At 43.8% G+C, this 22,020-nt stretch overlaps 4 protein-coding genes across 9 annotated transcripts; 2 read left to right on the top strand and 2 right to left on the bottom strand.

Annotated features, from left to right (window-relative positions):
* Nucleotides 1-1,198: 1,198 nt before the first annotated feature.
* Nucleotides 1,199-8,477, bottom strand: LOC117138250 (liprin-alpha-1). Of its 4 annotated transcripts, none has more exons than XM_033300209.1 (15): nt 8,316-8,477; nt 7,276-7,545; nt 7,113-7,214; nt 6,309-6,662; nt 6,135-6,236; nt 5,898-6,065; nt 5,721-5,840; nt 5,103-5,243; nt 3,632-4,549; nt 2,910-3,535; nt 2,641-2,843; nt 2,479-2,586; nt 2,020-2,339; nt 1,848-1,964; nt 1,199-1,786 (listed from the first exon to the last, which is right to left on the bottom strand). In XM_033300209.1, the coding sequence occupies exons 2-15, from the start codon at nt 7,522-7,524 to the stop codon at nt 1,697-1,699; spliced, it is 3,618 nt and encodes a 1,205-aa protein (XP_033156100.1). In that variant the 5' UTR covers nt 7,525-7,545; nt 8,316-8,477; the 3' UTR covers nt 1,199-1,696. The 4 variants fall into 4 exon arrangements, with proteins under 4 accessions (XP_033156100.1, XP_033156115.1, XP_033156107.1 ...); XM_033300224.1 differs by having other exon boundaries at nt 5,115-5,243; XM_033300216.1 differs by lacking the exon at nt 8,316-8,477 and adding an exon at nt 8,224-8,241.
* Nucleotides 8,478-9,061: 584 nt separating this feature from the next.
* On the top strand, nt 9,062-13,025 carry LOC117138851 (homer protein homolog 2). The gene is given in 7 exon segments (XM_033300972.1): nt 9,062-9,210; nt 9,971-10,259; nt 10,315-10,751; nt 10,810-10,888; nt 10,982-11,248; nt 11,305-11,439; nt 11,494-13,025. Coding segments are annotated over 7 exon segments (1,596 nt in total). The 5' UTR covers nt 9,062-9,205; the 3' UTR covers nt 11,878-13,025.
* Nucleotides 13,026-13,043: 18 nt separating this feature from the next.
* LOC117138867 (protein Aatf) lies at nt 13,044-14,805 on the bottom strand. The gene is made up of 2 exons (XM_033300973.1): nt 13,351-14,805; nt 13,044-13,288 (listed from the first exon to the last, which is right to left on the bottom strand). Exons 1-2 carry the CDS (start codon nt 14,730-14,732, stop codon nt 13,186-13,188), a joined length of 1,485 nt encoding a protein of 494 aa, XP_033156864.1. The 5' UTR covers nt 14,733-14,805; the 3' UTR covers nt 13,044-13,185.
* Nucleotides 14,806-16,263: 1,458 nt separating this feature from the next.
* Nucleotides 16,264-21,153, top strand: LOC117150520 (gonadotropin-releasing hormone receptor). 3 transcript variants are annotated; one of them, XM_033317438.1, is made up of 7 exons: nt 16,264-16,419; nt 17,688-17,898; nt 18,614-18,886; nt 19,010-19,109; nt 19,247-19,735; nt 19,803-20,131; nt 20,719-21,153. In XM_033317438.1, exons 2-7 carry the CDS (start codon nt 17,762-17,764, stop codon nt 20,756-20,758), a joined length of 1,368 nt encoding a protein of 455 aa, XP_033173329.1. In that variant the 5' UTR covers nt 16,264-16,419; nt 17,688-17,761; the 3' UTR covers nt 20,759-21,153. The 3 variants fall into 3 exon arrangements, with proteins under 3 accessions (XP_033173329.1, XP_033173331.1, XP_033173330.1); XM_033317440.1 differs by having other exon boundaries at nt 19,803-20,140; XM_033317439.1 differs by having other exon boundaries at nt 16,264-17,277.
* Nucleotides 21,154-22,020: the final 867 nt, after the last annotated feature.

Genomic DNA, 22,020 nt, shown 5'->3' with positions numbered 1-22,020 from the left:
ACTCTCGGTTTTACTTAGATAATGCTACAGTTACATTCATAAATAAGTTTTCAGTTTTAAGAGCTTTTATAAGTTTCCTTACACGTGTGTAATTCTTTTTTAATTTGCTAATACAGTTGAAATAATTTTATTAAGTATTTTCCTCTTGTTAGTGTTTTATAATATATATATTTTAGTTTTATAAATTAATTTAAGCATATGGTATTCATTTTTACTGATTCTTGTATTTTTCTCTATTTCAACTTAAGGACAAGCGTTAGTTGCAATTTTGGTTTTTTGTACAAATAAGTATAAAGTTAAACTTAATGTACGTAAAGACTCTAAAACCAACTTTTTTAGATGCTATATACGTGTTGTTATGTGGCAGTTTGTGTGCTTTAACGTATAAAGGGAAAGTAAGTACATGCAAAACTTAAATAGGTTAGTGTATTAATGGGGGATTTACACATAAATTGAAGAAATTGTTTCATAATTCAACTGGCCGCTCTTGAAACTGAACTGAAGTAACCACGTAAACGAGTTTTATGAAGGGTGTGTATATTTGTTTTGAAAAACAATGGATATGCTTTTAGATTTTGTAAATAGATCCTTTAAAGTATTTTAAGATTAATTCTTTATTGAAATTCTAATTCTCTTCAGCCAATGAGCAAAGAAATTCTCTTATTCGGGGCTTAAGCGAAGGCTAAGATTTGAGTTTTGGTTTAGGTTTAGTTCGCCTTTAAAGCTTTTTCGATTTTTCGACTAAATGATCTCGTATATGTAATTATGTAAATAGTTGATTTCAATGGGCGCTTGCGACTTCTACAACTTCCGTTCCCCTTTTGTTTACTTCACATTTAATACTTTGTTGTTAGTTACACGTATGCTTCATTATGTTTAATTATTAGATTTATGATTCATTATAATGTATAAATCGTATATATATGCAGCTGTTACTCTATATATGTATGCCTGATTGTTGTGCATGTTGTTCAGTTTATAAACTCAATTGGTACGCCGTCTCTGCCTTCTACAAAAATCTAAACAGAAACACGATAATGTCATATGTAAAGCGTATGTTAGTTGTTTTAATTTTAAAGAAATTAAAATTGTATTAAATTAATAACTGTACAAATGCCATAAAAATTATATAACAAACAAGTTTGGTTACGAATTTGGTTCGAAGCACGCTGTCATCTCTTTCCACCTCTGCATCATCTAAAACAAAATACTGTTAGTCTATTGCAAGCCCAATTACACTATATAAAAAAATACAATAATAATTTTACAATCGAAAACTGATTAGCTTCTAAAACTTGTACACGCCTGGCAGCGGCAGCGACTTGGCGCCAATGCAACTACGTATGCCCTATGTAGAGTATGTGCTATGTCTTGTATACATTGTCTTGTTATGGATTATGTGACTATGCGTGTATTTATATATATTAAATATGTGGATTAGACGTGCATCATGCTGGGGAGTCTCTTGCGTTGCGTCTTTCTTGTTAGATTTTTTGTGGCTTAGTTGCTTGCTAGCATTTTCATTCATCTCTTCTAGTTCTGCTCGTCGTTACGGTTGCTGTTGCTGCTTAGGAAACTTTGCCCCTGGTCTTTACGTTATTATTGTTGTAAGTTGCCTTTGTTGTCTGTTGTCTGTCCTGCCCCCCTCGGCTGGTGCTCACTCATCCACCGAGGACGTGGGCGGACTGTAGCTGCATCAGGAAGCACTGCGCTGCTCGTTCTCCGGCCTGCGATCTGTGGCAATCTGCAGCAGATTATTGAACTCCGTGTCAAGTATTTGGCGAGCCTAAGCGAAAAGATGACAAAATTATTGACTCAATCGAAGAAATGGTGTTTAGTTGGCTCACCTGAGCATTTTGTGTGGGTATTTGAAGGGCCAAGCCCATGGCATTCGCATCGAAGCCCTCGTCCAGGGCCATCAATCCTCCATGCACTCCCGATTCAAGCAAGTTATTAGCATATTCCTTTAAAATGGAGTTGTTTATTTTATCCTTGATGTTTGTAAGCTGACACACTTACCTTCAATCCGATGCTGCCCACCCATCGTATGACTCTCTCGTTGCTCCAGACTAGTACGTCACACAGGCCGTTTTCACTCATCTTGCGCCTGTGCTCCAACTCCGTGCGATCGTAGTTAAGGCGCTTGAGCATCGATATGCCGTACTGCAGGCTGGTGCGATGGAAACTATCCACCATTTTGAGCTGACCACGCAAGTCCTTTTTGGTGAGGTGGTCCAGCATCCGGGCATCCACCAGACACTCCATGAAGGTTGTGCGATATTGGGGCAGGCCAAGGCCTGGCAACCAGTAGTTACCGATCCACTCATGGTTCATATCGCCTATAATGATAATGATTAAAGAGATTCAAGTTAACATACTGGATGTAATAAAAATGTAATACAAAATAATAAATAATGAAGTGCAAATAAATAATAATGAAAGCCTCGCGACTAACCGTCACACTATACGAAAGCTTACCAAATGCCAGAGTGGTGCGAGAGGTTTGTGGCGCCGAGGGAGAGGTCAGTGAAACCATTTCCTGAATGGCCAGCCGAAGTTTGAGCCTGTGCAAGGGATTGCTGATGCCTGTCGAACAAAAAAGTTAGCCAGGGAAAGCGAAATAAAGCATCAGACTCATACCAATCTCCCGCTGAATTTCCGTATCGCTCAACGCGCTCATGATGGCCCCGGACTTGACGTTGGCTCGACAGGCGGCAACATACCAGGCTGGCATGCCCACCCACAGCTCCAACCAGGCGACTATGGTGGGGCCATTCCACAGGGCAAACGGAGTGCCCGCCTTCATGGCCTCCCCTAGCAAGTCATTGCGATAATCATGCTCCCTGGTAAGTAAATGAAATGGCAATCAAACACATTCAAATTGTGGGTATTGTATATAAAGTGCTCACTTCTTCTGCCTGCCGTAGTCAACGCTGCTTATTTTGGATCCCTGGGAGCTGGCAATGCGGGGCATCATTCCGCCAGTCATGCTCATAGCATCGTAGTTGGAGTCCACCTCGCTCAGTCCAATCGACAGGTTGCCAATGGACATCATGCTGGGCGAGCCGTCGGGCAGCGTATCCTTAACGCCCTTGACCTTCTCCTTTTTGCTAAAGAACCTTCCCAGCGAGGACTTAATGCCCTTCTTCTTCTGGACAGCAGCGGCTGCCGCTTCCCTGGACACGCCCGAAGTAGGTGTCTGCAGCATGGACATAGATCCCATTGTGTTGTAGTGACGCAGTGACTCCTGGCTGCCGTAACGAGAGCTAAGCGGTGACAGACCGTAACTGTGGCTGCTCAGCTGCATGTGACCTCCAGTGTGGTTGGGTGGCATTGAAGCATTGGGATTAAGGCCAATGGAACGTCGCCTTAGCTCCTCCTGGCTGTGGGCCAAGGCCTGGGCCACACGCTCCAGGCGCATGGAGCGGGCGGTCAGTGGAGAGGCCGCTCCGCCGGAACTCGAATCACCTGTGGTGGACATGCCGCCGTGGAGCTCTTCGCGAGAGGCATCGCTGGACAGCACGGGCAAGTTGAGCTGTTAATGAAGGCAAAAGTTTAAAGCGTCATTAATGTTGTTCTTAATTTTTTCGAATATATATTTCCCTTAACTTAAATATCGTTAGCTACTCACCGTGTGATACTTCTGCATGAAATCCCGCTGCGGACTGTTGGGCGTGCTCCGGCCACTCATTGGCGGACTCTGCCTGTCCATGGAGCGACCGCGAGCCAGCAGGTTTACGTGCTCCAGACTGCCGACACGCGACTCCAGTTCCTCGGCCCGCGCCTCTGTTGACTGCTTTTCCTCCTGGATCAGGCGAATCTCATTGTTAATGGCGTCCAACTGTTCCTGCAGCATCATGGCCAACGTCTGGGCATCTGTGTGGCCCGATGGAGACATCATGTCCGTGGCTGCTGCGTACAGGACATCAGAGTCATCGCAATCCGCAGCGCTGGCCAGCTCGTAGGCCTGCTGCTGGGCATGCGCCGCCTGCTGCAGCTTTTCCCACTCCTGCTCGGCCATGGAACGGACCAGGGCGTTCTCCTCGGACAGTCGCTGTTTGCTCTGGCGGCGCAGGGAGTGCGTCTCAAAGCTGGCGTGCGAGTTGCTCCGACTGAAGGCGCCACTGGGGTCCACTACGCTACTGGGCGAAAGGCTCCGGGTGAGCGCCTCCGTTTGCTGGATGTTGTAGGCGATCTCCTGCTGCAGCAGCTGACGCTTGAAGTTCTCGATCTCCAGCCGCGTCTTCGACAGCTCCTTCATTATCTCGCTCTTCTCGTGGTGTAGCTCCTCGGCCACCTTACGCGCCTTCTCCAGTTCCTGGGTAAGGGCGTTCTTCTCGTCCAGCGCATGCATGCGCTCCTTCAGGTGCACTTGCAGACGCTCGTTTGACTCCGAGAGCAGCTTATCCACCGTGGAGGAAAGCCGTAGGTTGTGCTCCTCGTTCATCTTCAGACGCTGGTTCAGTCTTACCACCTCGTTGGTCTTTTCGTCGAGGTTCGTCTCCAGTCCCCGAATGCGGTCTTCTGCAGAACCGTGTCTTTCTTGAGCCTGCAAATGGTTTCAGCCAGCGAGTTTAATGAACTTGTCCACACGGTTTAATCAGTGGCGGAGGAAAATGTTAGTTCTGGTTTTAGTAATGAAAGCTAATAGTGAGAAAATTCTCCTGTATACCAACTACATTTAGGTGCCCATTGCATTCCAACAACATTAAAACATCAAACATATTAAACGAAAGTTAGAAAGTAAAAGCGAAATGCTGAAAATTTATAATGTCGTTTATTGATATATACCAAATATAACCACATTATATGAGATATTGGAAACCTTCGTAATTGGTATATAGAGAGAATTGTTAGGTCTGATTTTGATTTGGTTTCGGGTGCGTTAGAGTAGAAAGTTCTGGTGCAGTACAGAGATAGAAATAGTAGGTATAGTACATAGAAACTGAGTTGTTGTTGAAGTTGTTGGTGGTTTCTTGTGGCAGAAAGTACGCAAAAGATAAGAACATTACACAAAACAGAGTAGAAGTTGTAAGGGATAATAGTTGTTGATACTTGTCATATGGAACCTGTCCGGCGCGCATATTAGTTCGAGTGCATACCTTGTTTCCTACCTTAGTCAATGCCTCCATGCGTGCCTTCAGCTGCTCCTCCATGTCAGGCTGCAGCTTGGCGTGCTGGGCGAGCTTTTGTTCGGAGAGCTCCAGCTTCTCCTCGATGGCCCCGATCTTCTCCTCGTGCAGCTGATACGGATTCGGCATTGATCATGTGGCATGGATTGGTTGTGGTTCGTATTTGGGGCGGGTGTTTGTTCGATTAGTTGTCGGGGGGAATAGTTGCGTATGTAAATGCAATTGATTAGTCACGCTTGAGGGGAGCTTAATGAAAGAGCAGGCTAGGGCACAATTAGAAGTAGAGTGGATCGATTTTTTACAAAATATCACAGATGCTGTACGAACGAGATTTCGCTGCTAATTTTATTTGATTATTCTAGCATACTAGCGATAATTGCTGGACTATTTTACAAGTCATGAAATCTTTATCTGTTATTGAATTTGTAATAACTTTGCAGTATGGTAATAAGTAATAAATGGATTTTGTTATACAAAAGGCCAGTGCTCTTATCGAAATATAATCAAAAAATCGATCCTTATGAATAAAAGTAAAGATATGCCTGCCTTGACCATAATTTTTGTTATAATTTCCTTAGTTTTACCCACCTTGAGCTGCGCCTCTTTATGCCGGAGTTCCTGCTCGAGTTTCTCGTTAAGATCATGCAACGATGTTGACTCCCTCTGAGCATTCAGGTATCGCTTTTCCAATGTGGTAATGCGCTCCTCCTGAAAATGAACGTATGAATAAAAACCCAAGCCATGCCGTGAGTATTATTCACTCACCTGATCCTCTTTCTGGGCCACATTCTCGCGCAGATCCCGCTGCAGCTTGGAACACTGGTCTTGGGCCTTGCAGTGTTCCTTTTGCACTCGCGACATGTTCTCCTCAAGCTCACTGATCTTGTTGTTCAGATCAGAAACGCGTCGCTGCCATTGCGAAAGTTCCGAGGTCTAAAAAGGAAAGAGGGTTTTAAAAAGTGTTCACCATATGCAGACTGGGAACAGCTCCGCGATCTTCACCTGCTTCTCGATGATCGTTTGCAGCTCGTGGGTCTTGGCTGCGTAGTCGTTCAGCTCATTTGCTTCGCCATTAACGCCACCAGATCCGCCCACGCCCGCCATCTGGGGTATTGGAAAATAGAAGAGATATATTAAACCGGACATGGTTGACTGCATTTCGAATGGGGAACGCACCTTCTCTTTGAGCCCGTTCTCGGCACCCCCACCTCCGGCGGTGGTTGCGGCACTCCCTGCTCCGCTGCCACTGCCCACGCCAGCTGGCACCACGCCCGCCTTATACTGGGCCAGTTCCTCCTTGGCGGAGCTCAGTTCCTCCTCCATCATGTTGTTCTTCTCAATGGAAAGCCGCAACCGCTCGCGCACCTTCTCGTCCAGCGCCTTGTGGTGCTCGAACAGCGACTTTAGCGCCTTGAGCACTTCCACCTCGCTGGAGACGCCGCTCTGGGCGGCAGCCTGTCGCTTTACAACGGTCATTCGCAGGGAACGCTCGTGGCGGGACACCAAGCACTCCAGATGTTCGAGGAGAAGCTGAAATAGTCATATGAAATAGATCAGTAAAGTCTTCAAATATTTAATGCAGTAACCGACGTTGAAATTCTCAATTTAAAACTTAAATCACAAGCGGAAAGGACCTATAAATACAGTTTATTTCACTTTAATGGTTTAATGTGTATGTGACTACAAAAAACTAATTCTTAAAAGGCTTTAACAATGTTTGTATAGTCTCTGATAAATAAACAAATAGACAAGCCATGTTCGAAATGATATGAAGACGGACAAAGTAAACTTTGAGAGTGACTACTTTTGTATTGTTCCCGGTATATATGACTAATTCGCTACAACTGTTTATTGTTCGAATAACAATACCTTATTAGCTGGCCAATTAGTCTATCAACACTAATCAATTGACTCAGTTATTAAAATCTGAATGTCGTAAGATCTGAATACCAAGGATCTGAATTTTCGGAGATCACTTACCCTTGTATTATTCCGCTCCGCCTTGAGCTCGCCGATCTCCTCGTCTCGTTCCAAAAGGGTCTCCCGCGCCTGCGTGAGCTCCTTGGTCAGGGTGGCAAACTCCTGGAAAGATCAGGAAAGAATTTTAGCCAAACTGCGGTATCAGCATGCGCCGGACACTTACTTGCGGCAGATTAGCATTAATCTGGCGCTGCAGGCTGTCCCGCTCCTTCTCGACGTCACGCAGCTTGTTCTCCGTCTCGTTAAGCCGCTCCTGCGCCTCCCTCAGGCTGTCCATCAGCTTGTCCCGCTCGTCCAGCATGGAGACCATCAGCTGCTCAAAGTTGGCATCCTCCCCGCTGAACTGCGAGGAGCGCTGCGAGATGCTATCCTCGGATATCGTGGGCATTACGTCGCACATCATGTTCCACATTATTTAGTTGGGGCCGCCAGACTGTGCGACAGAAAGATAGAGGGGGGAATAGTGGTTACAGGATTTTGGCTGTAGGTACATTTTGTGTGGAGATTGTACCACTATCGCTGATACTTAAGCCCGTAAACTAAACACAAAACACGGGTTCTTCAAAGGTTTGTACTAAGATAATGCGCCCAAAAAATGATCATAAACGAATTGGTGTGATTGAATTCTTGTCTGTGATTCCGCATATGGGAGATACTGAGATATTAAGTATATGTAGCTTCTTTTGTATAAAATAAAATTCTCTATATTAATTGTATTTATACAGTAGGCTGCTCATACAAAATGTCCATTCTATTGAGTCCCGGATATTTCACTACACACACACATGTTCGCTAGCCATTCCAATTGAAATACCCAGCATAGTGGGAGAAACATGTCTAATGAGACTTATCATAGGCGCCGCATTGATAACAAGTTTTCTACACCAACACATACGCACACTAGCGCAGGCGGGGGCACACGCACGGCATACACACTCACACGCGCACGCACACAGGCACAGCACTTTTTCTCTTTCGCATAACTGGCATATTTTGTGTGCCTAGGTGTGTCGCTGTCGCATTTTGCAATCACAAATGCCCGAAACAGGGTTAAACGAGCAGCAGGTGCGAGCTTACGCCGCTTTTTCGAGCGTTCAAATGAGTTTTTCACCTGAAAATTCGGTTTAGTGGGACGGCGTTCGTGTGAAAAAAAGAGGCTGCGAGAAAATCGCCCCGTACTCCTCGTTATGGCGAAAAACGTACCCCGATCGATCGCACGGCGGCTGGGCAGCAGCAGCAACAACAACTCTGGCCGCTTTTTACCCTTCGCATAGGTGTCGCGGCTGCTTTTAATTAAATAAACCGAATTCCAAATGGATTTTTTAACGATGAGAAACTGGTCAGTGTTACCAGATGGCGAAACGGCCAAAATCCGTAAACCAACCCTGGTTCTTCACTACAAAATGTACTACATTTGATGAATAATTTCAGGGATTCTATTTAGTTCAATTAACAAAGAAGTAAAATGTGTTGTTTTGAAGTTTATATTGCTGTCTTTTTAAGTTTAAAGCAAAATTATATGCAAATATTTTTGCCAATCAGGAGTTGCCATTTGACCTATCGTCAACTACTAAAAAAATGTGTACAAAAACTAATGTTGCCACACTGCATAAAGAATACAATCTATCTATCTATCAAATATTCAAACTAAATGTTGGCGCACAACTAGAATGCCAAAAAGAGCTCATCACTTTTATCTGAAAATATTTTGTAACTTCTGTCATTTAAGTGCAATGCTTCAACAGCTAAACATGTTCTTGAAAAAATTACAATATTATGGTGCCTTACAATCAATCATAATTATTATAAATTTATCTGAATTAATTTGCAATTCGCTTTAAAACGATTAAATTATTCGATAAAAATCATTCCTCTTATACGAGCCCATGAGGTATCGATGCTTGGAAGCATATAAATCATCGATGGTGCTGAGCCAGTAGAAACATCGATAACACCATACAAACATCGATTTTGGTTCCAGCTCTAGACATTTGTGTTTTATTTTTTTTAACCGTGAAATTCATCAGTAAAAGCGACTAGCATTGGTATAAACTACAGCGGAAGCACTCAGTCACCGCCAAAGAACGAATACAATGGGGTAAGACCGATGGGCGCGGCCAAACCGGCCTAAACCTGCAGTTTTTACTGTGGGAAAAATCGACGCCGAACTAGCTGACATCTCCCCCCTATGTTGTTGTTGTTGTTGCTGGCGTTCTGTGTGTAGCGGGCGGCGTAAATACATACATATATATGTACACAAACATACACCTACACACACACACGCGTGGGCAGGCCAATTACATGTGTGTGGGTGTGCAGGTGTGTGAGACTGTGCAGGTGTGTGCGTGCGTGTTTTCCGCCCGAGAATCAAAAATCACAAGCAAGGCTGCGGAAAAGGCTTAGCACATAATGCAATTTAGTCGGCGGTCGACAGTCGCCAGCGATAACGGGAAGACACAAGATATAGAGCTCAGCGGACGATGTCAACGGATAGGTAATAGATAAGATACATATATATATATATGTACAAATAAAGGCACTGGAGGCTACCACGGATACGGAATTGATTTGATGAGGGCCATGCGCCCCGCAAGAAACTGCAATTACATCAAACCCGATTCAAAGAAATATATATATCGACCTACTTCATCAAAAAAGGACCACGAAGATTATCCTGGGACTTAAGAACTGCTAATTATAAATGCATTACACACTGCCTGTTGACTAATAAACCACAGTGAAGGAATGCATTGCCATAGCTTACACACACAAGCACAGCAGCACTATTTATTGCCTGCTCTAAATGGAATTTTTAATTAATCACACGCCTGTCGCTTTAATCCCTTTATGACCCTTAGCGAACAACCGATTTTCACCTGCCAGGCGCACGTCTTCCACATCGATCCGAAGACGAAGCGCACCTGGATCACGGCCAGCATGAAGGCGGTCAACGTGAGCTTCTTCTACGACAGCTCGCGAAATCTGTACCGCATCATCAGTGTCGAGGGTACCAAGGCGGTGATAAACTCGACGATCACGCCCAACATGACATTCACCCAGACCTCCCAGAAGTTTGGCCAGTGGAGTGATGTGCGGGCAAACACGGTGTACGGCTTGGGATTCGCCTCAGAGGCGGAATTGACCAAGGTGAGTGTTTAGGATATGTTCCATATATTTATTTACTAATTACCTCGCTTTACAGTTCGTAGAGAAGTTCCAGGAGGTCAAGGAGGCCACCAAGAATGCCATGAAATCGGCCAACGGATCGAATGCCGTCACGCCCACCACCTCGGCCAACACGTCGCCCATTTCCGGGAGAGCCGTGGGCTCCATGCAGAACGACAACACAGCCATCGATCCGCACACTGTGGAGCCGCCCAACATGAGCAACACGAATACCCAGAACGCCAATCCGGACAGTCCTTCCCACAAGCTTCTAAATACCAGCGATGTCAAGGCGGACATCGGATCGGCCACTCCATCGCCGCAACCCACTTCGGGCGTAACTGGTGGCGGTGGAGTGACCATCTCGTCTGGTGGAAGCATTGTGGGCATGCACACGGGTCCTGGAGCCGGCGCCACCGCTGAGCAGCAGCTTAAGTATGAGAACGAGCGTCTGAAAATGGCCCTGGCACAAAGGTGAGCAACGCGTTGGCCGTCATTGGTTCAAGGAATTAATGCTATGCCTTCTTTGCAGCTGCGCCAATGCCAAGAAATGGGAAATCGAGCTGGCTACCTTAAAGAACAACAACATACGGTTGACTAGTGCTCTTCAGGTATGCAATGTGATAAGCTTACATTGATTGAAAGTGCCAGGGACGTGCATATTGTACATTTTACTGATCGTTTTTGGTCTTTTTGTTCTAAAGGAATCAACTGCCAATGTAGACGAATGGAAGCGCCAGCTGCACACTTACAAGGAGGAGAATATTCGCCTCAAACGAGATATGGAGCAGCTGTGCGTGGGCGGCGGTGGTGTGGCTGCAGCCGGAGGGGGCGCCACAGAGGACGAACTGCGTCGTGAGGTGGCCACGCTCAAGGCGCGGACAGAACAACTGCAGAAGGAACTTATGCAACAGGAACTTGAGCTTAAGTCGGCCAATATTAGCCTACGTGAAAAGTCCAATGACCAAACGGTGTGTAAAGCACAATATTCATGTTTAGTAATTTGCTAATGAAACTATGTTTTTAGCTGGCAAAATTGAGTGAGGTGAATGGTGTGTTTGCCAAGCATCTTTCGGAGTTGTATGGGGTGCAGAAGGATATGGAGAGTATTATACAACTTGCCAAGTGCACTTGAGACACAGAGTTGGCGTTTATGCGAAAGGTTTGCGGCACATTGCCTTTTGAGTTTCGTGTTGCTGATTCGCGTTCTTTACAGGTTTCAGTGCAGGAACAGACTACAATGATTAATACTACAACGACATCATCGACAACAACAGGAAGCACGACAAGTAAACGTTATTTAAGCAACTTTCCAACCGCGGAGGCCGAGAGCACGCTCTCCAACGTCACCTCGATACACACTCAGCTGCAGTCGTCGCTTTACGAGACCCAGAACATGCCGCAGCTGAAGGCCTTGGACAAGCATTCGGCTTTGCTCCAAGAGCTTCATCAGCGGCAGGCGGCTCCCAGGCGCAACTCTGCCTCTGCGGAAGCTGCTGCAGCCGGCTCTGGTGGAGCCAAAACAGCCACCATACTCGTTTCCAAATCAAAAACCAAAACTGGGCTGCCCCTGTTGCTGAAGAATTCCATTAACAATTAGAGAAATCCCAAAAAAGAAAAACCAATATCGCAGATAGAGAGAATTTATTCAGTGGCATTTTTGTAATCTTTATATTGGTAGTTTGTATACAAGAACAGCGCTAAGAGTCAGCCATGGTATTTCCCCAATTCCCGCGCACCCTTTCTTTTTTTTTTAATATTGGAACTTTTTATTTCCTTATCCCAAATTGAATGTAAACCTTTGCCCAGTATTTCGTCAAAATTCTTTGAGTCCTTGTGGCACTAATGTATGTCCAAATTGATTGATTCTCGTGCGCAGTAAAGTGCAATATACATTTATCTCTAGTATGTAAATGTAAACGATGATATGTGCTCTATACACCTTCAGCTGATTGTTAATTAATTTTTAATAAGAGCTTGCGATCGAATACAACCCGAAAATCATTTCCCAAAGAGAAAACCCAAGCATTTCTATTGAACAAAAGTCACAAAGATTATTTTGTAAATGTGTCGAACTTTTTATAGTATTTTTAGAAGGAACCTTTTGTATTCTCTAAATCATAGGCGTAAAATTTAAAAACTTATTTATTGAATTGTATTTCGTCTCCATTCTATGTCAAATCCCATCATCACAATGCTCCCGTTTATTGCAGTTATGCACTGATTTACTAACATTATACATGATATTTATAAATATATAAATTACCGTATGCATAACTAACAATGACTTAGACGACGAACACACTAAGAAACCAATATTAAATATAAAACTAAAGTAAACGAAGTGAACATTTTATAAATGGATTGAAGTAATCCAAGTAATTCACGAGACTAGCAAAGTAAATGAATAAAAGTCAAGTATGTGCGTCTGCGGACAACTAGTATAATACATAAAAAAATTATTAAAATTAATTTATATTTATCGAACCGAATTAAAAACGCAACTCGAATGAAGCCAGCAAATAAATACATAACAGTACACAATCTCCAAAACACGAACACCCGCTAAACGAATCGGTTATGAAGCGGTAATTTCGAACGTTTGCGATTATATTCAAGCCATATTGTTATGCACTTGCTGCATAAATAACCCAGTTGAGAAGAAATAAGAATTAACGAAAATGAAATGTTGAACATACAAATTTAGCAGTTAAAAGTAAATAACAAATGAAAATATACATAAATAAATAAATATATAAAATAAAGAACCATTTAAAATATGTTTTCTTTTAATTTCGATTTAGGTATATGGTGCTACTATTATAATTCCTTTAAATGGCAATTAACAATTATGACATTTCATAGATTTTATTCCTATTTAAAACTTCATATATTAGTTTATTACAGTCTATACAAACAACGATTTGTACAACTCGGACTTGGAAGCCTCCGTCCAGTCGCTACTCTCATTGGGCGCCATGAAGTTGATGAGCTTGTTGTGCACCACGTATCTGAAAGTATATTTAAATGTTCGTGAGTAAATCTTGCAGATATATTATTCTGCTTCACGTACCGCAGCTTTCGCCCCTTGCTGGCCCTGGTGTCCACCTTCTTCTTCATCTTCTGGCGCAGTTTCTGTAGCTCCACGAACTGCTTGGTGATCTCGCTCATGTTGGACGAGGTGCTGGCCTTGTACTCGATGAGCTCCCGCAGCTGCTGGTGGTAGAAGTCGCTGTCGTCGTAGATGTGCTTCAATCGCTGCACCGGCGCGTTTTCCTGCTGCTCCGCCTGATTATTCTTTGGAGTCTGGGACTTTTCCACGAGCGCCTCTCGGTTGGCCAGGGCGCTGTCGATCTTTTTGATGATGTCGTAGTCCTCCTGCAAGGACTTACGCTTGACACCAGCTCCGGGGGTCAGGAGCTTCGTGCGGTCGTCCCACTTTAACAGAACTTCATTGCGATAGCCGGTCATTTGCTGGAAATTGCTCTGCAGAACAGAACCAAACCTTTTGACCGCCGGAACCGAATCATCTCCGGGCTGTTTGCGCTTCACCGACTTTTTCATCTCGGAGTTTTGCTGGTGGAGAGCTGACTGGAGGGAGAGCAGTTGCTGCAGTAGCTTGGATGAGCGCTCCTGGGCCTCTTTTAGCACCGACTGCAGCTCATCGCTTTCCGATGCCAGTTTCGTTAAAGAATCCGGCGCGGGGAGCTGATTCGCTTTGCTGGTGAACTTTTGGGTGTTGATCCTTAGCTCGAGAAGACGCTCCCAGATGCGCAGCTGGTTTTGGACCGCGAATCCTTTTTGGATTTCAGCTTGATGGTTGGTTTTGGACATTACATCCGAGGGTTTGATTGCGTCGTCTTCTGCTTCCTCATCTTCCGAATCGTTGTCATCGTCGTCGTCATCTCCTTCACTTTCCTGGCTATGGTCCTCTTCCTCAGAGTCATCATCCTCCTCTTCATCATAATCATCGTATTTAAAATCTCCAGCCTCAAACTTTTTTTGAAAGTCCGTCGAATTCCTCTCAATCTCTTCACTTTCTTCACCAGATTCGGAATGTCCAGCAGCAGTTTCCTCCTCGGAATCATCAGCTCCTCCAGCCTTTAACTTCTCCTTAAAGTCTGTCAAGTCCTCATCATCCTCATCGCTTTCTTCGTAGGACAATTCCTGTTCATCATTATCCTCATCCTCATCGTCATCCAACTCCTTGCGACTGCTGATCTTCCCTTTGTAGCGGTCACTCTGCTCCGAGAGCAGCTTGACGTTCCTCTTTCTAAAGTCGGTGCTCCGGGCATCCGGCAGGTCGTACTCCTCCTCCTCGAAGTCCACCAGACGTGGCCCCGTGGCCACATCGAAGTCCGAGTCCTCCGCGCTGTCGCTCTCGTTCGGATGGGCAAGCAGCTTGCTGACCTTCTCGGCCACCGTCTGTGGCTGTTTCTTTGACTTGCGCAGCATACTGCTAGAGTTTCATTTATAATTTCAAAACGAAAGACCTAGTTTACCACATGGACTGGTCGCTAGAGGTGGACAAAAATATCGATGCATATTTCCATGTATCGATATTTCCACACTTGTTTAGAGCGGAGTAGTGTGACCGTTGCGCAAAATTGTTCGAATGCGGTTAATCAAAAATTTAAATCTAATTGGTTTCATTTTAAAATTGAATTTCCCAAAAAACTCTGTATTACAAAATTAGTTCAATTTGTTCCCTGTACAATTTTTATTTTAATTTTATAAAACATACAAATTTTTTAGCAAATTAATAAAGCTGTTGTTTTCAGTTCAGTTCAGCGTTTATAAACTTAAAATATGAATAATTAACTTGTATAAATATCCTAAAACATAACGAATTCTATTTGGTCAGATGCTATAAATTCAGAAAAAGTTTTGTATTCAATCCTATAAATATAAATGGATAATGGGTGGAAAATGTACAGATGTTAAATCACTGCATACTTTTGGGCATTTGATTTAAGCCGTGTTGAGTGCAAGCGCAAATACGAAATTAATAGGCGCCCTTGAATGTGCAGTTTATTTCAGTTAGTGCACATTCTGCATGACCACTCATTAGAGCGCCGCCCCACCGCCGTCTTATCAGGTGTGCCAGGTGCATCTTGATAAGGCCGCGCTCACGCCACTTTCGTAGCATACAAATGTGCGCCGCGGAACGTGAACTTGAAATCCTTTTGTCCGTCGCGGCACGCTCATTAAATTTAATGAAGCGTTTTGTCCAATTGCGTATCGCCCGGCCGGCATGAGGTTAAATTGTGAACCTTGGCAGTGGACTTGGCAGATACCAGTGAAAGCTCGACGGGATCAGAGGTGCGACATCCGAAACAAAAAGGACATACGAGTGGGATACAGCGAGCGAGGTTTTAGGAAAGAAGGAAAGCTCGAAACAAGACACCGATAAGGCCTATAAGAAGATTGATGTAGATCACTTGTGCCGGCTGAGACGCGACTCATGCGGCAGATAAGGAATCGAAACATTTGGCGATCAGACGGACCACCGTTTGAACTTTGAGTCGTGTACACGCATTGATAATCGTGAAATTTATGCGGGCGGGACCTGAAAACACACACACATATTAAATCCACTGACTATTGGGGTCGTCCGCTGTTATCAATGTACCTAACATTGTATACCCGCTACTTGAAATAAGGGGTATATCAATACGGTCAGTCGTTTTGTAACACTGACGAAGTAAGTTCCTTAAAGGGTATAAATTAAAATGGGAACTTAAAGAGTAAGAAGGCTTAAGATAAATTATACTTTTCATAAGGTTTGAGCTGTCATAGAAACGCATTCAAGCGTATAGTCCTTGTCCAAAAAGTAGGCTACGATTTCTACAGGAGGCCGAGGACCGGGTATTTGAATGGTCGGGACTTCAGAAGCTTCCACTTGTTGCGCTCATCTTCCAGCTGGGTTATCAGTAGCTGCCGAGATCTCGAGTACGCGGCATCAGCATCCCAGGCAATCGGTTCAGTCAGTTCCTGCTCGTCGATCGGTGTGAGTGTGGATCTGGAGTACCGTTAGACGCAGCCGTGTGTGCCGTTTAGAAGCTTTCGCATCATCGATAGCGATAACTACGCGCGTGGGCGGTGGGCAGTGTGAACGGTGTATTTTCGTCGCTGCTGGGAGGTGTGTGCAAAATAGAACTTACTCAAATCGCTATATTCGAAAATCTCAGGTTCAAATCTGCTATATCTGTATAGTACACAGCAGTACACGGTGTGGTCGCGTGTTTAGAAAACGCAAAACAAAACGGAAATCGCAAAAAAGGAAGAAAAACAGAATGAAGAAACGTATATAATAGTTGTATATAGAGGAAAAGTGATTTAAACAGCACGTACGCGTTCTCGTAATCGAAGATTACGCCTACAATAGGTAGTATATACACAAGCCGATCGATTAGTAAGAGCAATCTAGTCGAATCTCCCTGTAATCTTCGAGGGGTTCCAGCACTCGGCTAGGTGAACTTGGGCTTTTGCGAGTTTAAAGTTTATTCAGTTTATTCAGAACGGAATCGAATTGTTTTGGACCGTATTTTGCTCGATTCGAAAACTCTGTTATTTTGAATCACATTTGTTTGAGCACATTAAAATGCCAAGTTCAAAAGGCATCAAACGCGGCGCGTCTAAACAACCCGTAAAATAATTCGACTGAAGGATTAATGTGAGAACGATTTGTCCGAGTTTTTTGCAGCTATTGCTGTTCAATTGAGTGAACTTTCGGTTCGATTGAGCGCAATTGATTAACAGATTAATAAGCCAGCGAGAGCGCAAGATGCTCCCCATTATAATTATTATACCGATGTAGATGTACATACATATCAATTCTAGAAAACACACCGAGCCGGGCAGCTCAACATAAACGGAATTTTTATTATCAATCGGAAACTTAAATGCGTTAATGCCGCGCGGGAATATTTGGTTCAAGGTCATTGCCAGCTTTAACACCTAGAAAAAAGGGACCAACAAACAAACAAACAAACAGAACGTAAATAATCATACCAATAACATAATAAACAAGTTCTTGAACCTAAAATCCAAAGCAATCGAAAAAGTGTTCATTATCAATTTCAAACTGAGTGCAATTTATTCGATTAATTGAGTGACTGTCTGTCAGGGAATATTAATAATATATTTGTTTGTGTTTTCAATATTGAGCTATCTCTATAAACGGCACAATAATAAAGCATTCGAAAAGTCAAAAAGCAGCGCACACGTTTCGCAATTATTTAATGACAGGCCCCCAAAAACGAACACAAATGATAAAGAACGCAGTTTTAACTTTAACAATTAACATTTTTGGTGCATAACAAAAATCAATCAATAACATTAATATAAAGAAACAAAAATAAGAAATAGTATCTTAACATCTATCTGTATCTGTATCTTTTGATTTAGAATAAAAGAAGTTATCCTTAAGGCAAAGCCTTGATGCAGTTGCATTCAGATACAATTTATTAGACTGTCCCAAAATGGCAAAAGTAGCTGAGGAGAATGATCATCGTGATCTAAGTAATTGGTCGAACGTGAACGACACCAATGGCACCATTCACCTGACCAAGGATATGGTCTTCAATGATGGCCACCGATTGTCCATCACAGTGTACAGGTGAGTGGAATTCCGACCAGCATTTTACAACCTGGTCGTCAAGATCACTGCCCACGTCTCTCATATACATATATTGGTATATTCAGCTTATCAACTCTGACTTTTACTATCTGTAACAAGTCTAAACTAATCAATTCATATGGCGGTGTGGGTGTCGCTGCCTGAATTATAAACACCTATAAATCATAGGGTCATCACCGCTGGTTTCTCCTCGGGTGTCTGGCTATCTGTCTGAGATTAATCATTTTCACTTGGAATTTGAACTGTGCGGATCATTGCAGGGTTCACTTTATAGAATTCCAGAGATTTGTTTAATCGATTAGGTGTAACTTGCTCAGTTAGTCAAGGCGTAGAAAGTGCTTAATTTAGCACAGCAGCCAAAGGTGGGCTTAAACTAACAATATAATTGACCGGTTCTGAAAATATTATTCAAATTTACACTGTTTGGCAACTTTTGAGGGACATCAATTTTTTCAGCCCAGATTGTCTGCAATAGATACCAATAGAGTACGATTCATTTACCTCATTCATTCAACAAGCTTACCTTTCCAACTGCACTTCGTTGACCCACTTAATGGCACCCACGCAGACACCCACCTTGGGGAAAAAACTTCTTTAATTTCCCACTCACCAATTTAATCGCTTCTGAACCTTCTCCCGCACCCCCAATCTCCTCCTGCACCCGGTTCCTAATGTCGTCTTTCATTTGGATCAGCATACTGTTTGTGATCTCAACAATTGGCAACAGCACCGTGCTGTATCTGCTGACCAAGCGGCGACTGCGCGGTCCCTTGCGTATTGATATCATGCTAATGCATCTGGCCATCGCCGATCTAATGGTGACGCTGCTCCTGATGCCAATGGAGATCGTGTGGGCCTGGACAGTGCAGTGGCTATCCACGGACCTGATGTGCCGCCTGATGAGCTTCTTCCGCGTCTTCGGCCTGTACCTGTCCAGCTACGTGATGGTCTGCATATCGCTCGACAGGTGAGTCCGCCGCGCCGCTGACTGTCGCTAATGGACCAAATTGATAGCCAGATAAGGTGGCTCGAAGTGTCAATCGTTGGCCGACGGCCTCTCACCACCTCTGGTCCCTCTTGTCTCCATCAGATACTTTGCCATACTGAAGCCGCTCAAGCGGTCCTACAACCGGGGACGCATCATGCTGGCCTGCGCCTGGCTGGGATCTGTCGTCTGCAGCATTCCACAGGTGGGTTCCAGACAACAGTTCTTAGCCAAATTGGGACTTACTTCAATTTACGCACTATTTTTAATTGCTGCCATGGCTATTTAAATAAGTTTTTTTCTACCAGTGAGATATACTTAATTGTCATCCATCTCCGACAGGCCTTTCTCTTCCATCTGGAGGAGCATCCCGCCGTCACCGGCTACTTTCAGTGCGTCATCTTCAACTCCTTCAGGAGCGACTTTGATGAGAAGCTGTATCAGGCGGCCTCCATGTGCAGCATGTACGCCTTTCCGCTGATCATGTTCATCTACTGCTACGGAGCCATCTACCTGGAGATCTACCGGAAGAGCCAGCGCGTCCTCAAGGACGTGATTGCCGAGCGTTTCCGGCGCTCCAACGACGACGTGCTCAGCCGGGCCAAGAAGCGCACGCTCAAGATGACCATCACGATTGTGATTGTGTTCATCATATGCTGGACTCCGTACTACACCATATCCATGTGGTACTGGCTGGACAAGCACTCCGCGGACAAGATCAATCCCCTGGTGCGCAAGGCGCTGTTCATCTTTGCGTCGACCAACTCATGTATGAATCCTTTGGTCTACGGACTCTACAACATTCGCGGGCGAATGAACAACAATAATCCGGTGAGTACTATCTTCTATCAGTGGTTTTGATTATGAATTTAATTAACTTTCCCTTTATTTTTTACAGTCGGTGAACAACAGGCACACCTCGCTATCCAATCGCCTGGACTCCTCCAATCAGCTGATGCAAAAGCAGTTGACCAACAACTCGCTGCTCAATGGAAGAGGCCAGGTGATGGCAGCCGCAGTCTCGGCCACCACAAAGTTGGCCAATGTGGTCGGCCTCAAAGGCACTGCCAATGGCAATGGCTCAGCTGCAGGTGCGGGAACAGTTCCACCAACTCCTCCGCTGACAGTATCCATCGCTCCGCTGGCCACCGATGACGAGGCCAACGATGATTCCTGCCTCAGTGCGGTCACCATCAGGTGCCAGGATCAATCCCCGATCCGCCAGAAGTAATTTCGGTCTCTACACCCGTTTTCTACCTTCATGCTAACTTAAAATTCCCATGCTCATTGCCATCCTTCATTTAAATGATTTACAACCGCTCCTCAAAATCACTTTTCCTTTTCGTGGTTCGCCATAAAAAGTTGGGTTTTATGTTGTGGTTTTAGTGTTTAATCTAGCACAAAGCAAAGGATTTTTATAATACCTTCTGTTGGATTATGTAAAGTAAATTGTTTTAAGACTTGGGTTTTCGCAGTTTTTAGTGCCTGTTCATCTGATAACTTGTAACTGCCTTTTGTAGCAGTATTTGACTTAGTAAACTATGTGATGCATGATACTGTAGCTTTACTGTAGATTAATCAGAGATTAACGATCGAGTAACAGCAATACTTTACTCTTTACACCCTGCATATTATGCAACATCTAAAAAGGGTCTATATGTCCTATCTTAAATTGGGCTAAGATAGTCCATTTGGGTTAATGAAGGATTGCATCATATCTCCCACTTTAAAGCCCATTTCCAGACCGCAATTCATTTTATGTCAACATATCTGAGCATCAGCCAGAGAGTCTAAACAAATATATATCATTTCAGATGTGACGACTCCATCGAACTGACCAGTGTGGTCAAGTAGACATCATATGGAGCTAATGGAGCTCCGAGAGCAACTGGATCAATTAAGCGATCTGCTACTGTTCAACTGAAGGAGTCGGCTTGGAACAAAGGGCATTTAATTTGCTAACCAGCTTAGTTCGGAATTTTCGTCATAAATTCTTTTCGCATTTGCATTTAGCTAGGGACAAATTAAATTGTTTTCAAGTCCACGAACGCCAAAGCAGCAAAGATACAAATTTCGATTTCAAAAACGCTTTGTATTGAACCATCAAAATGCTTGGTGCAAAGCTATCGCCTAGGAAATACGATTAAGATGTAATGCCGCTTACTGTTAGATATACTCTAGTTAGTCGGATTATTGCTTAATATAAAATAATTTATTCATAACAAATAATTATAAACGAAATCGAATAAATGGATCTTGAAAATTATAGAAAACATGCTGAGTTTTGTTTGCGAAGAGCCCGCAATGCCGGTTTTTTGTTTTTGTTAACTTTTGTTAACTTGGCATTAATCACTAGTTTTATGGCTTAAGCCCTACACGTTAATTAATACCTTTAATATTTATTCAATATTTTTTGAATTGATATGCGAGCAAACCAGTTTCACTTCTCCGATAAGCTGGTGAATTGACCTTTAACTACTTTTAATTATATTGTTATTGGCTCTTAAAAAGAGGGGCTGAGTTGAAAATTGAGTGATAGGCACTTGCTCTTATTTCGTAGGGTAAATGGAGAGCTATGTTAACACCTTTAGGTACATATTTGTAATTAGATATGCATGTTTATCAACAGGCCTTAAACACACTCTCCTTTGAATCATTAAGCCGGAAGCTTGACCAAACTCACTCCAATCAAACCATGTCTTGCCAACTCCCACACTTTTTCCAGGTGCAAGGCATCTGGCCTGGTCGCCGTCATTGGCCAAAGCCACGTAACCCAATTAACCGGCGAAGCCGTAAAATGACAATATTTCTTGGAGCAATTGAAGGCTGATGATAATCCCCAACCCCCCAAAGAGTGTTAGAAAGTAGCTCACTTTCGTTACACTGCACAACAAAGTCACGTTCGCTGAGGAGAAAAAAAAACACTCCAGAAATCGCTGCACACGAAGAGCAGGAAGAATGCGTGTAATCGAATCTTGAAGACCGAAAAATAAACATGTTAATAATACAATTTTATGATTAATACGCACTGAACTGCAGTGCGAGGGGGTGGGGGAAGGTGGGGCATTTTGGGGGCACAGAAGATCGGAGGAGATGAGACTTGATGTTGCTGTTGT

This window comes from Drosophila mauritiana, chromosome 2L, assembly GCF_004382145.1.
Source record: "Drosophila mauritiana strain mau12 chromosome 2L, ASM438214v1, whole genome shotgun sequence".
Taxonomy (NCBI): domain Eukaryota; kingdom Metazoa; phylum Arthropoda; class Insecta; order Diptera; family Drosophilidae; genus Drosophila; species Drosophila mauritiana.
This window is presented reverse-complemented; position numbering and strand designations above follow the sequence as displayed.